This window comes from Ursus arctos, unplaced genomic scaffold (genome assembly GCF_023065955.2).
Source record: "Ursus arctos isolate Adak ecotype North America unplaced genomic scaffold, UrsArc2.0 scaffold_14, whole genome shotgun sequence".
Classification (NCBI taxonomy): domain Eukaryota; kingdom Metazoa; phylum Chordata; class Mammalia; order Carnivora; family Ursidae; genus Ursus; species Ursus arctos.
Window position 1 is genome coordinate 9,301,886 of NW_026622808.1, and position 15,898 is coordinate 9,317,783.

Here is a 15,898-nt window from a genome sequence, read left to right on the forward strand (position 1 = left end):
TCCCCAGCCCCCCCTCACAGACACAGACACGCACACGTAACCCCCCCCCCCATCAACACCTGGCACCAGCGTGCTCTGCTTGGGACAGTCAGTCGGCCGACAGGATGCACCGTTATCCCCCAAGCCCATAGTGTGCATTAGGTTTCGCTCTCATACTCTGCCCTGTGGGTTTTGACAAATGTGAAATGACACGTGTCCACCTTTACGGTGTCATACGGGATAGTCTCACTGCCCTAGAAGTCCCCTGCACTGCACGTATCCCTTCCTCCCGCCCTACTCCCAAATGCCTGGCAACCACTGATCTTTTTACTGATCCCACCGCTTTGCCTTTCCCAGAACCCCGGCCGCTTGGAGCGATCCAGCGCGGAGCCTTTCCAGACTGCCGGCTTTCACTCCGTGATATGCATTTACGTTTCCTCCACGTCTTTTTGTGGCTTGATAGATCACGACTCTTTACCGCTGACTACTGTTCCCTCGTATGGCTGTACCACGGTTTACCCACGCATCTGTGCAAGGACGTTTCGGTTGCTTCCAACGTGGGGCCACTGTGAGTAAAGCCGCTATAATAGTGTGGGTATAAATTTTCGATTCGCTGGGTAAATACCCAGGAGTACCAATGGCTGGGTCGTACGGCAAGGGTGTGTTTTCGTTTTGTAAGAAACTGCCAGACTAGCTTTCAAAGTGATGGCACCGTTTTGCGCTCCCGCCAACAGCGAGAGTTTCCTGTCGCTCCACGTCACCGGATTTTAGCCACTGTCGTGGGTGTTCGGTGGTAACCCCTTGTTTTGATTTGCAATCCCCTAATGTCCTGTGATCTCAAGAGTCCTCTCCTACGCCTATATGCCGTCCGTGTGTCATCTTTGGTGAAGTGTCTATATTCAGACTGTTTGCCTATTTTTAAATTAGATTGCTCTTCTCTCGTTGATTTTTAAGAGTTATGCGTGTATTTTGGATAACAGTCCTTTATCAATATGTTTTTTGCAAATATTTTTTTCTTAGTCCGTGGCTTCTTTTCACATTCTCTGGACGCTCTTGGTTTGTATTCACGCTGTTTGTATTTCTCTGTTTCACCATAGGCCTGCTAATCCTATAGCCAGAGGCTACAAGCTTAACAAGTAGCCCTTGGTGGGTGGGCTTTTTTCATTATAAAAGTTTATTTACTCAAGTGCTATGAAAACCAGTATCCTAAGCAGTGAGTCCATTTATTTTTTTTAAAGATTTTATTTATTTATTTGAGAGCGAGAAAGAAGAAGAGCACAGAGGGAGAGTGAAGGGGAGAAGCAGGCTCCCCACTGAGCAGGGAGTCCGATGTGGGACTCGATCCCAGGACCCTGACAACATGACCTGAGCTGAAGGCAGATGCTTAACCAACTGAGCCACCCAGGCGCCCTCCATTTATTTATTTATTTTTAAAGATTATTTATTCATTTGTTTGAGAGACATTGAGGGAGAGAAGAAAGCATGAGCGGGGGGGGGGGGGGGAGCAGAGGGAGTGGGGGAAGCCGACTCCCCACAGAGCAGGGAGCCCGATGCAGGACTTGATCCCAGGATCCGTTTACCCCATATGTATACATTTGACTTTGGGGCCCTTTTTCCTCAATATAGGTTAGGATTTACATTCTTTGTATCTTTGATCTAACGTCTTAAAGAATTCTCTGCAGTTTTCCTATCGTTTTCTGGATGAACAGATAAACAAAATGAGATATACTCATACAATGGAATCCTATTCGGCCTTTAGAAAAATGAAATTTTCATGGGGGCGCCTGGGTGGCACAGCGGTTAAGCGTCTGCCTTCAGCTCAGGGCGTGATCCCGGTGTTCTGGGATCGAGCCCCACATCAGGCTCCTCTGCTATGAGCCTGCTTCTTCCTCTCCCACTCCCCCTGCTTGTGTTCCCTCTCTCACTGGCTGTCTCTATCTCTGTCGAATAAATAAATAAAATCTTTTAAAAAAAAAGAAAGAAAAATGAAATTTTCAGGGTGCCTGGGTGGCTCAGTTGGTTAAGCATCTGCATTTGACTTAGGTTATGATCTCAGGGTTCTAGGATCAAATCCTAAGTCAGGGCTCCCTGCTCAGCAGGGAGCCTGCTTCTCCCTCTCCCTGCCCCCTGCTCATGCTCTCTCCTTCTCTTTCTCTGGCAAATAAAATATTTTTTAAAAAATGGAATTCTTGTGGCACCTGGGTGGCTCAGTCAGTTAAACGTCTGGCTCTTGATTTTGGCTCAGGTCATGATCTCAGGGTCGTGAGCCCCGGTCAGGCTCAGTGCTCAGTTTAGAGTCTGCTTGTCCCTCTCCCTCCCCTTCTGCCCTTCCCCCTGCTTGCTCTCTCTCCCTCCCTTTCTCTCTCCCTCTCCCTCAAATAAATAAAATCTTTTTTTTAAATGTGTATATACACACTAAATTCTACCCCTGAAACGAATAATACAGTATATTGAACTAAATTGAATTTAAATTTTAGAAAATTCTTTATATGCATAACAACAGAGCTTCAGAATGCTTAAGGCAAAAATTGACAGAACCGAAGGGAGAAGCAAATAAATCTACAATAATAGTAAATTAAGAAATTATAATAAATCTAGAGATTTTTAACACCCTTCTCAAAAGTTGGTAGAACAGAAGGCCTCCCCCAAAAAATCAGTACAGATATCGATTTAAACAACACCATGGACCAACTTGGCTTAATTGACACTTAAACAACACCGTATCCAGCAATTGCAAAATACGTGTTCTTCCTAAGGGCACATGAACATTCGTCAAAATAGACCATATGCTGGGCCATAAAGCAAAAAAGATTATTACCATACAAAGTATATTATTTGACCATGATGGTATTAAATCAAAAATCAATACTAAGACATCGAGAAAATCCCCCAGTGTTTGAAAATCAAACAACACACTTCTAAATAACCCATGGGTCAAAGGGGGGAAAAATCACAAGGGAAATTAGAAAATATTTCGTACTGAATAATATGAACACAATATATCAAAATTTGTGGGATGCAGGGAAAGCAGTGCTTCAAGAGAATTTATTGATTCGTTCTTATAAGAAATTTATATATTTTTTTAAACTCAAATTTTTTAAAAAGATGTAAAATCAATAATCGAAGCTTCTATTTTAAGAGGCTACAAAAAGCAAGTAGTAGAAAGGGGGGGGAAATAGCAGAACTTCTGGCCCAGACCAGGATGGAACAGACAGATTTCTTACACAACTGAAACCCTGGTCGTTGAATGTAAAACAAACACAAGAAGGCTCTGAAAGGTGGAGAAAGTCTGGCTAGGGATCTTGGATCGTAAGAACGCCACTGCAGTGAGCTTGCCAGCTTTTCTTTTTGCCTCAGAGTATCACAGGCTGGGTGGTGGCCAAGCCAGCAACTTGGAAATGCCAATGGGAGCAAACCAAAACAGAGAGAAAGAGAGAAGGTCTGCTCTCTTTAGCCAAAGGACCAGGAAAGAGGCAACCTAGCAAGACGGAAAGCTTGTAGGAAATGCCTGCCCTGGGGCGCCTGGGTGGCACAGCGGTTAAGCGTCTGCCTTCGGCTCAGGGCGTGATCCTGGCGTTCTGGGATCGAGCCCCACATCAGGCTCCTCCGCTAGGAGCCTGCTTCTTCCTCTCCCACTCCCCCTGCTTGTGTTCCCTCTCTCGCTGGCTGTCTCTATCCTGTCGAATAAATAAATAAAATCTTTAAAAAAAAAAAAAGAAAAGAAAAGAAAAGCCTGCCTTATTCCAGCCAAACACCATGGAGAAAACCATGGCCCCTCTGCCATCCTTTTCAGCAGAAGCCGAGTTGGGGAGCCCGGGCTCCCACCCTTAACAGGCTCTCCGACCAGCCCCGCCTCTCCCACCTCCAGCCGGTGGTAGCACACGAGACCTAGTGGGCAACCGAGACTTCTATTCCAACCAGGTGGTAATTCCACATACAGACAGTTAGAGTGTTGACCACATGGGAATCCTGGACTTCTACCCCATCCCCTGGTAATGAGGTGGTTCTTCTCCTCCTCTGTCAGAAGAGACTGAGTGGAGAACCTGGACCTTTACTCCCACCTGGCTGTAGCAAGGAACCGCTCCCTTCCTCCATGGCACAGTGTCAGAGAGGGCCTACGAAAACAGAAGGAGTCAATAACATCCACAGTCTTATGATGTAATACCAGAATGTCCGGGATACAATACAAAATCATGTATCGTACCAAGAACCCAGAAAATCTCAAGCTGCATAAGAAAAGATCCCCAGCGGATGACAGCACTGAGATGACACAGACGTTGGGACTTTCCAACAAGGATCTTAAGGAGCGTCACAAAAATGCTTCGGCGAGCAACTACGAACATGCTTAAAACCCATGAAAAAATAAAAGGTCTCCGCAAAGAAACAGAAGATATATAGAATGACTAAATGGAAATTAGTCTAAATATACGGATATATAGAATAGATATATAGAATGACTAAATGGAAATTTTAGAACTGAGAAATACAATAACTGAAATGAAAATTCAGAGGATGGACTGAATAGCAGCCCAGATTGTGTTACTCGTATATCAGTCAAAGTTCAACCGAAGAAGTAGCCCAGCAAAGGGATTTATTTTTTTGCAAGTGGGGAGCCAGTTAAATACTCTATGTAAGGCTGATGCTTCTTCTTCTTCTTTTTTTTTTAAGATTTTATTTATTTATTTGACAGAGAGAGAGAGACAGCCAGCGAGAGAGGGAACACAGCAGGGGGAGTGGGAGAGGAAGAAGCAGGCTCCCAGCAGAGCAGGGAGCCCAATGCGGGGCTCGATCCCAGGACCCTGGGATCACGCCCTGAGCCGAAGCCAGACGCTTAACAGCTGAGCGACCCAGGTGTGCCCCAAGGCTGATGTTTCTGTGCCTAATTCTGGAACCTGAAGTTAGAGCAGGCAGTCGGGAAGGGAAGATGTGAAAGGGAGTGCAAAAATTAAACTAGAACCCAACCTACAAGGCTGAGACAGAACTCCCGAGGATGGGCCGATACCTATGTTGGTCTCCTACTGCCTCCAAGCCTCCAACTTGGACAATGGGAGGGCCCTGCCTATCATCATGGAGTTGAACACAAACTTGGCCCAGGAACTGGAGAGGTCAAAGGAGAACTTGGCAGGAATTGGAAGAACTTCGGGTCTGGGGGCTGCCCTAAGCCAACTAGGCGGGCCAGCAAATAACTCGTAATGTACATGGGCTGAAATAGTGCCTTGTGCCCTGCCGTTTTCAATCATGCTGTCCTGTTAAAAGTTTAATGGTATTATGTCTACAAATTTGTAATACTCCCCCTTCAAGAAGGGCTTAATTCCCCTCTTCTTGAGTGTGGGCTGGACTTAGTGACTCTCTTCTAACAAAGAGAATACAGTAGAAGTGACGGTGTATGACTTTTGACACTAGATCGTTAAAGATTGTAGCTTTCTCTTTCTGTTTCTCTTTCTTGTAGGTTTCTTGCTCTTGAAAATTCCAGTTGCTATGTCATGAGGACTCTTAAGCAGTCCTTTGGTCCACATGGCTAGAAACGTAGGCCTCCAGCAAACAGTCATCTACGGGTGAGTCTCCTAGGAGGGGGACAAGTGTGGTCCCCACCGACGCTTTGACGGCAATTCAGGAAGGATGCTGAGCTGAAACTAACCAGCTATGCAGCTCTCACATTTTTTACTTAATCTTTGCCTGGAAGCCATGTTTGTCTAATGGAGTGATTCTTAATAAGAGTTTCAAGAGGCCACAGAGTGTTTCATAGAATAAGGTTGGCAGGGACACCACCAGCATGGTCGGCAAATGATAGAGACAATGCGAAAAGAAAAGAGAAGCCTTTGGACCCCAAAATTCTACTAGCAGGATGCAGATTGAGAAAATTACACAGCTGCGAACACGGGCCGTCTTTCGTATGTGGCCTTGGGAGGCCAGCCTTTCTGTGCAGGATGTCAGGCAGGGGCTGCACGTGTCCATGAGACTCAGTTTATAACCCAAAGGTGCGGTCTGTCTCTTGAACTTAGGCCAGACTCTAAGGTTTTCCTTCTTGTGATGTTCTATTCCTGCGGTTACAGGATGGAGAACATGGGAGGCTTGGGTGGAGAGTGGCAGCAACCAGGGAGTAGAGGTGATGGTAGTGGAGGTGGTAGTGATGGTGGAGCTGAAGATGGTGGTGGAGGTGGTGGCAGAGCTGGTGGAGTTGAGAGCAGTGGTGGTGGAGGTGGAGGTGTGATGGAGATGGTGGGGGACGTGGAGGTGGAGGTGGTGCTGGCGGTACCCAGGCACAGGGCTCTCGGACTTCTCAGTCACCTGATGTGGACACAGAAGGTGGGACTGCTGCCCCGTGCAAGCCATACGGCCACACCCCAGGCAACCTGCCTCTTACCTTGGGCCTATTTGCTCTTGGGTTGTTCACTACGAATAAACCGACTCGCTCATAAGTGCTCTCCCTCTCCGGATCACGCCCCTCTACCCGCTAACAACTGCTGGGATGGGGGAACGAGGCTTAGCTCTTGAGAGCTGTCTCACCTGTGTTCAAGCGTGCTGCGGGAGAGATCGGGCAATTCTGGGAACCAAAGGGTGCCGAGAGACTCCTAGGCAGGAACAATTGGGAAACAAAGTTGTCCTTCCTCCCTTCCTCTCCTCCTTTAAGTTGTTGTCTTGTCTCAACAATGGCCAGACATGATAAACAAGAGACAATTTATTCCACATCGCCCAAGCTGTAAGCGAGCAGGGTCAAGCAGAAGTGATAGCCTCCCTCTCTAATTCCTTGCGGTGATGAAGGCCAACCCTCCCCCCACGGTTGTGAGAAAGGATGAGGACAGGGATTCGGACGAGTGGGCAGAGCGCGGCACCGGGATTTCCGACAAGGTTACGGAGATGCCTTCTTTTGCTCGGGATCCAGGTCTTTCCTCTGGTCGACCAAGGTGTGTGGGACAATTGGCTTCTTCAGCAAGTTTTGTTTGGGGCTGAACACGGTTCCACAGGGACAGTTCATGATCACCCTCCAGAAGTGCTTATGGTTGAAGTAGCAGAGGGCCGCTGGAAAGCACGAAGGGATGGGGGAGAGGAAATTTGGAGAACCGGAAGAAAGTGGCCAGCGAAGTGAGGCCAAAGGGAAGATAAATCCCTAAAAACGCGTCCCTGGGGATTGCCATCCCCCCTCCCTGCACACTTCCTCTGCCCCAAGCCACCCACGTTCCTTCCCAGGGCCCTCCGGCCACTCACCGCAGGTGACATAGAGGGCAAACACCAGCCAGCCTATGAAATAGCTCCAGCCGATGGGGACTGATAAATTCTTCTCCAACTCAAAGATCCAGAGGTTAATAGGGAACAACAGGAGGGTGAAGAAAATAAGGATAACTAGGAGACAGGAAGCGGAGAGATCTTATTCTTACCTGAGGACCCCACAGGGATTCTCCCTCACCTGCTGGGCTACAGCCACAAACCCCAATCGACCCCTCCCACCGCCCCTCTGCAGGGACGAGGAAACGGTGGGGCTCAGTTCTCCAGGACTACCCATTTTGTTTGGCCACCTCCCACCAAACCCTTACCCCACCCCCCAAAGAAAGGAAGAGGGAGAAGTGCCCAGAAAGATGTGGTTCGGGAGAAACGAAGGACCATTTCCAGAGCTGGGGGGTACCTTGAAAGAAGCTCATGACGGTCCCAACGCAGCTAAAAAAGGGCAGTCTCTGAAGGCCAGGTAGGTACGGCAGGTGCAACCAGATGGTGAAGATAAAGCCCAGTGCCAGCGCCAGACAGAAAGTGATCGTGGCCACCCCGAAGACTGGGTGATTTGTCCACAGCTTAAAACTCTCTGGAGAAAACAAGAAAACAGGACGAACTTAGGATTCACAAAGGAAAAAAATATACTCGAATGACATGAGAAAAAGTTAACTAAAGAAATGCACATTTTTGGGGTGCCTGGGTGGCTCAGTCGTTAAGCGTCTGCCTTCGGCTCAGGGCGTGATCCTGGCGTTCTGGGATCGAGCCCCACATCAGGCTCCTCCGCTGGGAGCCTGCTTCTTCCTCTCCCACTCCCCCTGCTTGTGTTCCCTCTCTCGCTGGCTGTCTCTCTCTCTCTCTGTCAAATAAATAAATAAAATCTTAAAAAAAAAAGATGCGCATTTTAAAAAAAGATTTATCTATTTATTTTAGAGACAGAGAGAGAGCGCGCACTTGCAGGGGGAGGAGCAGAGGAAGAGGGAGAGAGAGAATCTCAAGGAGACTGTGCTGAGCGTGGGGCGCCATGCACGGCTCTGTTCCAGGACCCTGAGATCAGGTCCTGAGCCGAAATCAAGAGTCAGACGCATCACCAACTAAGCCACCCAATATTGAACTCTTCCATCCGGTAAAGCCACTTCAGGAAATCAATACCAAAGAATTAATACTAAACACAGAAAAAAAAAAAAAAACTTTGATTCACAAATTTTGTTTCTCCTTTTTTCGCAAATATGACATCGAAAATAAATTTTACCAAGAATAGAAAAATAAAATTCAAGTGAAAGATGACAATCTATTTAGTTGATCTATATGTCTATTAACTTATGATATGGAAACATTTACTGGATCTCATAAAGCTAAATTTCTTTAGAGAGTTGTAAGTTATTTTTAATCTCTACACCCAGCATGGGACTCGAACTCACAACCCTGAGATCAAGAGTCTCGCACCCTCTTTGGGCTGAGCCAGCCTGGCGCCCCACAGATAAATTTTTAAACAATATAAATTGAATAATTTAAATAATTTAAAAGATATAAAGTTATTTATAAAGAATGAGTACAACTGTGTAAAAACCATTCAAAACTTGTTCGATTTTTTTTTTTTTTTTAAGTCTAGCAAAAACTTGAGTGTTCGACCGACTGCGGCTGGCGGCTGGTCTTTGAGGAGCTCGGTTAGAGCGAGGCAGGTGCTTTCCTGAGCCTTGGAGCCAGACACAGAATTAGAATTCTCAACCTGCTCTGTTCGTAGGTGAAAAGCAGTCAAACACCGACCCTCAGGCAAGGTACGTTGTCTGAGTCGCAATTTCCTCATCTGTCCAGGAACGATGACCATCCCTATTCCTTAGGGACTGAGCAAACAGAATAAGCACGCAATAATGATAGCTTTTTGTTTCCCCAAATCTATTGTGAGAAAGACGCATTTCTCTCCCAACAGGAGAAACCAAGAGCCGTGTAACTTTTCTTTTTATTATTATTTTTTTAAATGTTAACGAGAGGGAAGACACGGAACGTGGATCACGGGGATCGAAAGCTCGGGTTTCGCACAAGAGCTGAGAAAGGAGGCCTGGAGCTGGGAGGCGAGGGGAGAGCATGGGGTCATGAATAGGGTAACTGGCAATAAAGGGCCACGAGAGGCTGGGAAGGAAGGAACAAGGAAACCAGACGCAGAAACCCAGGGCTGGCCCAGAAAAGCAGGGCCTGAGGCAGAAGGGAAGAAAAGGGGCCGAGGCGGGGGACTCCTCCCAAAGCTCGAAGCTGGGGGTCCGCAAGCCTAGAGGAAGGCAATCCCCACCTCGCTGGGGCTCTGCTCCCCATACAACAGGGGGAGTCGTGTGATGAACGAGGGATTCACCGGCACTGGGAGGCCATGCCCCTTGCAACATTGCTACACCCACAGCCGAGGCCCTGAGCCTTCGCGAAAGCAACGATCTGAGTCAGGCCAAGCGATCTGGTCCAGGATGGATGGGGGGAGCAAGGCCGGTCCTTGGTGGTCTCCGCCGGTGAAGCCCTGTCACCGGCCAGATCACTGGGGATGACCGGAAGGAGGGGACAAGGGCACGGGGTGACCCAGAGCCACTGAGGCAGACGGAAGCCCTGGGGTGGGATGGGGGCATGGAGGGTCTCACCGTTCCAATTTTCTGAGTTGGAACAGCTCCTGGATTTGCAGATCCGCAAGAGCCCCATGGACATGACGTGAGTGGCCGTGTGGATCCTGGTGCTGACGTTGGCGGGCCAGCGCTGGTAGAAGCGGCTTCTAGAGAGGCACAGCCATTTCTTGGAGAAGACCATGACCAGCAGCAGGGCGAAGGCAAGCAGGCTGAGCTCCGAGGCCAGCACCTGGGCTATCCAGCGGGAGCTGTGGGTCATTCTCCACCACAAGGGCAACACAGAGATCCTCCGGGGCTCTGAGCTGTGATCCCAGAGCTCATGCCTGCTACTGCTGGGCTCAGAGAATGAGTTCTGTACCCCCACTTCTTGTTCCAGACTCCCCTCCACCCCATCCTGCTTCTCAGCACCCCACTTCCTTTCCAAGTTTCCAGTGCTCTTCCCTTTCTCCTCCTGAGCCAGGGAACTCATCCCTAAAGTCCCCTGCCCCCATCTTGAGCACCACCTGTCTCCCCCTCTTCCCTCCGCCCCATCTCCCCCTTTCCTTGCTGGGCTCAGTCGTCCCTCATCTTGGAAATATTTTCATCAGGCGGAACACTTTGCGCCACAGGGCCTGGGACCTGGGAAAGAACGACCCGTTCAGTAGGACAGGACCCCTAACTGCCACGGAATATTCCTGCGGGGGTGGGGGGTGGGGGTCATCAAGTGGGGGAGGGGCCCATGGTTGCAGCCCCACCCCTAAGAGCTGTACTTTCTGAAGGTGTCCCCTTCTCTTCCTATATCCTCTGCCCTGACCTTACCCCCAAATCCTGACAGACGGAGCGGGAGGGAGAAGACGCTTGTCCTCAGGGAAACAGCTTCCCTCTGCTGTTCTTTGGAACTGTCTTCGGAAGGGGTGGCCGACCTTCTCACTACTTCCCCTGGTTGCCATTCCCCTCCCTCTTCTCTGTACTTTCTTCCCTTCTTTTTCCCCTCAGCACCAGAAGGAGAAGGACATAGGGTAAGGAGAGGATGGGGAGGGATGTCACACAATCTGAGATCTTTCTTCTTTGTAGGATTGTATTTATTTATTTTTTTGAGTAATCTCCACACCCAACGTGGGGCTCGAACCCACAAAGCCGAGATCAAGAGTCGCACGTCCCACCCACTGAGCCAGCCAGGCGCCCCACGAGCTGAGATTTTTTTTTTTTCTAACCTCCCTTTTATAAGTTACAGGAAAATAAATCTGAGTCACCTGGGGCAGGCTGATCATAGCGGCTTCTGGGAGAAGAGAGGCCCTGGGAATTCTCCCGAGGAAAAAGCCTTTCGGGTTTGGGATGTGAGTTTGAATCCCACCAGAGGTGGTTTATTTTGTGGAGGCAGTGATCGTGTGGTTAAGGACATGGGCTTTGGGGTCCAACAGGCAGAGAGAGGAGTATGGGCTTGGGAACCCGCATGTATCCTCTCACTTCTGTAGGCCTCAGTTTACTGATCTGTAACAGGGACAATGAGACTTGTCTCAGACTTGGTTTGAATATTGAATGAGAAAAGAAACAGTAAGTACTCATTGCTTCATAGTAAATCCCCAGATAGTGAGAGTGATGATTGTTACATTATGGTATTTTTCTAAGATTTTATTTATTTATTTGAGAGAGAGAGACAGAGATGGCAAGAGACAGCACTAGCTGCGAGGGGAGGGAGAAGCAGGCTCCCCGCTGAGCAAGGAGCCTGATGCAGGGCTCGACCCCAGGACCCTGAGATCATGACCTGAGCCAAAGGCAGACGCTTCACCGACTTGAGCCCCCCAGGCGCCCCTGTGACATTCTGATTTGAACCATTTTGTGCTCTCTCACTAGGAAACAGAGAAGGAACCAAAACACAAAGGTTTTTGGACGGCATCCCTGCATATTAGTGACCACAAATGACAGAGGAAACCCAAATTAGCCTAAGCAGAGGGGGCGTGCGTCGTGAATCCCGAGGGCGTGTGCTCAGCTGGACCCGAGGAACAGTTGGAGTAAAAAATTCCAGTCCCGTGAGGGCTCTTCCTCAGTTTCTTAGTCTGTCCGGCTGCTATCAACGCCACAGACGGGGAGCTCATGAGCAGCAGAAATGCAGTCCTCGCGTTTTCAGGGGCTGAACGTCCGAGTTCATGGTGCCCATGTGGTCCGTGAGGACCCCCTGGAGGTCTCTGATTCTTGCTGTCACCCTCATGCAGGGCCAGCGAACTCTGTGGGGTCTTTTTTATAAGACACTGATCCCATTCGTGAGGACAGAGCCTCCCAAAGGCCCCTCATCACCTCATCACCCCCCCCCCAAAGCCCCACTTCCTAAAAGCATCACCTTGGGGTTAGCCTGCCGACACGGGAATCTTGGAGACACACGCAGTCTGGCTCTGGTCCTGCTGCTCCCCGAGCGACCTTCTCCGCCTCCCCAGACCAACCTCCTCTTCTCGCCTGGTCCACACGGTGAAACACGGGACCCTCACGCCTCAAGCTGTCCGTCTTTCTCCTTCAGCTGCCAGAGTGGGGACCTCTCAGTCCCAAGTCCGCACATGGTCTGGCCCTGCCCGGGACAAGTGCCATCCTTACGACCCAAGGCCATGGTCAGGGGCATCCTGGTCAGGAGGCTGAGCAGAGCTGGTGATCATCAGGGTTTTGTTTCCTTCCTGGGGCCCGTTTTCGTTTCCCTGGAATTTCCAAGTTTCTCATCCTAACAAGCAGTTCTAACGGTAACACAGCACAACACGGGAGAAGCTTGGAAATACAATGTTTCCCGAAAAACGGTAATTCCCAGAAGACTACGCTAGAAACATGATACCGTTTTTGTAGAGCTCGTAAACAAGCACAACTAAACAAAACATTGTTTAAGTGCACATCCCTACTATGATGTCACGGTAAGTTTTAAAAATCAGCATGGGGTGCCCGGCTGGTTCAGTCGGAGAAGCATGCAAGTCTTGATCTTGGGGTTGTGAGTTCGAGCCCCATGTTGGGTGTAGATATTCCTTAAAATAAATTAAAATTTATTTTTTTTAAGATTTTATTTATTTATTCGACAGAGAGAGACAGCCAGTGAGAGAGGGAACACAAGCAGGGGGAGTGGGAGAGGAAGAAGCAGGCTAATAGCGGAAGAGCCTGATGTGGGGCTCGATCCCGTCACGCCGGGATCACGCCCTGAGCCGAAGGCAGACGATTAACCACTGTGCCACCCAGGCACCCCATAAATTAAAATTTAAACAACACTAGAAATAAAAATCAGTGGAATGATAAACACAAAATATAGAATAGTGCTTATTTTATTGCCCGGGGGAGGCGGGGGATGGGACCGGGAGGATTGCCCTGGCACGTGCATGTTATTGGTAACAGGTCGTTGGTTCCTGAGTTAGGCTAGGTGCACAGGTATCCATTATATAACAATCACTCATAACTGACATATAATTCATATGATCCCGTGAATGTATCAGATACAGTTTTTCAAAAGGTAATTAAAAATAGTCTAAGAAAGGAAATGCAATCTTAGTGCTTACTGGGTCTGCAACGAAAGCTATTTATGTAGTCACAATATATAAGGTAAACACTGTTAATTGAGTTTCGACTTTTAGAATCAACAGATGGACAAAACACGGAAGACTTAACTATGGCTACAAAAGTAAACATAGTCGTTATCAGCCTCGATACCGTCCCAGTAAATGCTTAGAAGAGGTAAACTGGCAGGTGGAAGGAGGAGAGAGCGGAAGGGAAGGGGGGGGCTGACAACAGGGTCTCCACAGAAGGCCGAACAGCATGTGCACTGCACAAGAGCACACAGCTTGGGGAGGGGGTTGGTGAGCGAGAACTGAGGTCCGGTCTGCCCTCTGCCCCTCCGAGGGGGCTCCATTGACTGGGAGGAAGAGGCGCTTTGTTCGGATATCTCGTAAAGGTGAAACTCCCCTCAAGACAACCGCCCCAGCGTCTCTTCAGGGGGGCTGCCTTTTAACCACAAGGTTAGGGGCGCAAGGGTGCCAAGGTCAGCAGCGGTCCTGGCCAAGGACGTGACTGTGTTATCAGTGGGAGTTCTCTGGCTGCAAGCACCGACCCAGACGGACTAAGTTGGACAAAAAGGAACGTCTTGGGGCAATAGTGAGTGAAAGCGGACTCAGACAGGAAGCCGAATGTCCCGTCCAGGCTAACAGGAGCCAGGGGGAGCCTGGGGGAACCCTCAGCAAGAGCTGGCTTCTCTGCTCACTGCTTCCCCACAGCATAGCCCACTAACCCCCTCTGTCCTTGTCTATTCCTGATCGGGATTCCGAATCTCAGAGTCTACCTGGCCTCAACGGGGTCTCCTGTCCACCTTGAGGTGGGAAGGTGGATACCCTGACCGACAGCCCACCGGAGCCACACGGACTTGGAGAGGGACAGCTCCCCAAAAGAAAAGAAGCCAAGCAGTCAAAAAATAATGACAATGTGGGCGCACCTGGCTGGCTCAGTTGGTGGAACTCTCAAGTCTTGATCTCAGGGTCATGAGTTCGAGCCCCACATTGGATGTAGAGATTACTTATTTTTTTTAAAGATTTTATTCATTTATTCAAGAGAGAGACAGAGTCAGAAGCAGAGGCAGAGGGAGAACCAGGAGCGCTGCTGAGCAGGGAGTCCCACACGAGGCTCATCCCAGGACCCCGGGATCACGACCTGAGCCGAAGGCAGACGCTTCACCGACTGAGCCTCCCAGGTGCCCCGGGCATAGGGATTAATTAAAAATAAATAAATAAATAAAAATAATGATAACTTGCTGGCACATGGACAGAGTGGAAGCCAGAATGGAGTGCAAGGCTGGGAGGAAAGCGCCCACTGTCCCACCTGACGGCGTGGGCACCTGGACATCCCTTACAGGACAATAGCCTCTCAGCGACCATGGGCTGGGCTGACCCGGAGAATGTGGACTCAGACTCACACAGGCTTACTTGTCACTCCTCAACGGTCCCCAGGGACTTGCTTTGCTGCCTACACAACACCCAGAAACAGCCCTACCCCGGGCGGGCTCACCCAGAGACACACGCACCAGGGCACATCTCCTATTCAGTGAGCTCCCAGGCCCCTGGCATTGCTAGAATATGTCAAGGCCGAGTCCTTGAGCTGCAAGAAGGCTTCCCTTTTGCGTCTGTGAAAGTCATTGCTGGTTATTCCTCAAACTCTAGTGTGTACTAAGGACCCGGGCATCCCACTACAATACAGATGCCACACTTCTAACAAGCTTCTAGCAGGTGCCCGTGCTCCTTGTCTGCTGATCACATACTGAGAAAGTCTGGGTTGCTGGGCCGCCCTCCCCAAGATGTCCCTTGACCTGCAGACTTTGGACACATGGGGAAACAACGGTGTCCCACCTGCTTGCTTCTGCCTCTGTGGGAAACTCCATTGCCTTGTATATGCGAACCGAACAGAAATAGAAAGAGAAACATTGCTGCATCAAACAGAGCAAGAAGTGACCGCAAAATTAAGATTTTCTGCTCTTTGAACAAAAATGTACAGTTACCGCTTACGCCAGTTGGAATGGCAAAAATGGACAAGGCAGGAAACAGCAATTGCTGGACAGGATGTGGAGAAAGGGGATCCCTCCTACATTGTTGGTGGGAATGCAAGTTGGTACAGCCACTCTGGAAAACAGTGTGGAGGTCCCTTAAAAAGTTAAAAATTGAGCTACCCTATGACCCAGCCATTGCACTACTGGGTATTTACCCCAAAGATACAGACGTAGTGAAGAGAAGGGCCATATGCACCCCAATGTTCATAGCAGCATTGTCCGCAATAGCTAAATCGTGGAAGGAGCCGAGATGCCCTTCAACAGATGACTGGATTAAGAAGTTGTGGTCCATATATACAATGGAATATTACTCAGCAATCAGAAAGAACGAGTTCTCAACATTTGCTGCAACATGGACAGCACTGGAGGAGATAATGCTAAGTGAAATAAGTCAAGCAGAGAAAGACAACTATCATATGATTTCTCTCATCTATGGAACATAAGAACTAGGAAGATCGGTAGGAGAAGAAAGGGATAAAGAAAGGGGGGGTAATCAGAAGGGGGAATGAAGCATGAGAGACTATGGACTCTGAGAAACAAACTGAGGGCCTCAGAGGGGAGGGGGGTGGGGGAATGGGATAGA

The 15,898-nt window shown here is 49.1% G+C and overlaps 1 protein-coding gene across 1 annotated transcript; it reads right to left on the reverse strand.

Moving 5' to 3' along the window:
* Nucleotides 1-6,829: 6,829 nt before the first annotated feature.
* ODF4 (outer dense fiber of sperm tails 4) lies at nt 6,830-10,276 on the reverse strand. The gene is given in 4 exon segments (XM_048226643.1): nt 6,830-6,999; nt 7,186-7,320; nt 9,804-10,072; nt 10,116-10,276. Coding segments are annotated over 4 exon segments (735 nt in total).
* Nucleotides 10,277-15,898: the final 5,622 nt, after the last annotated feature.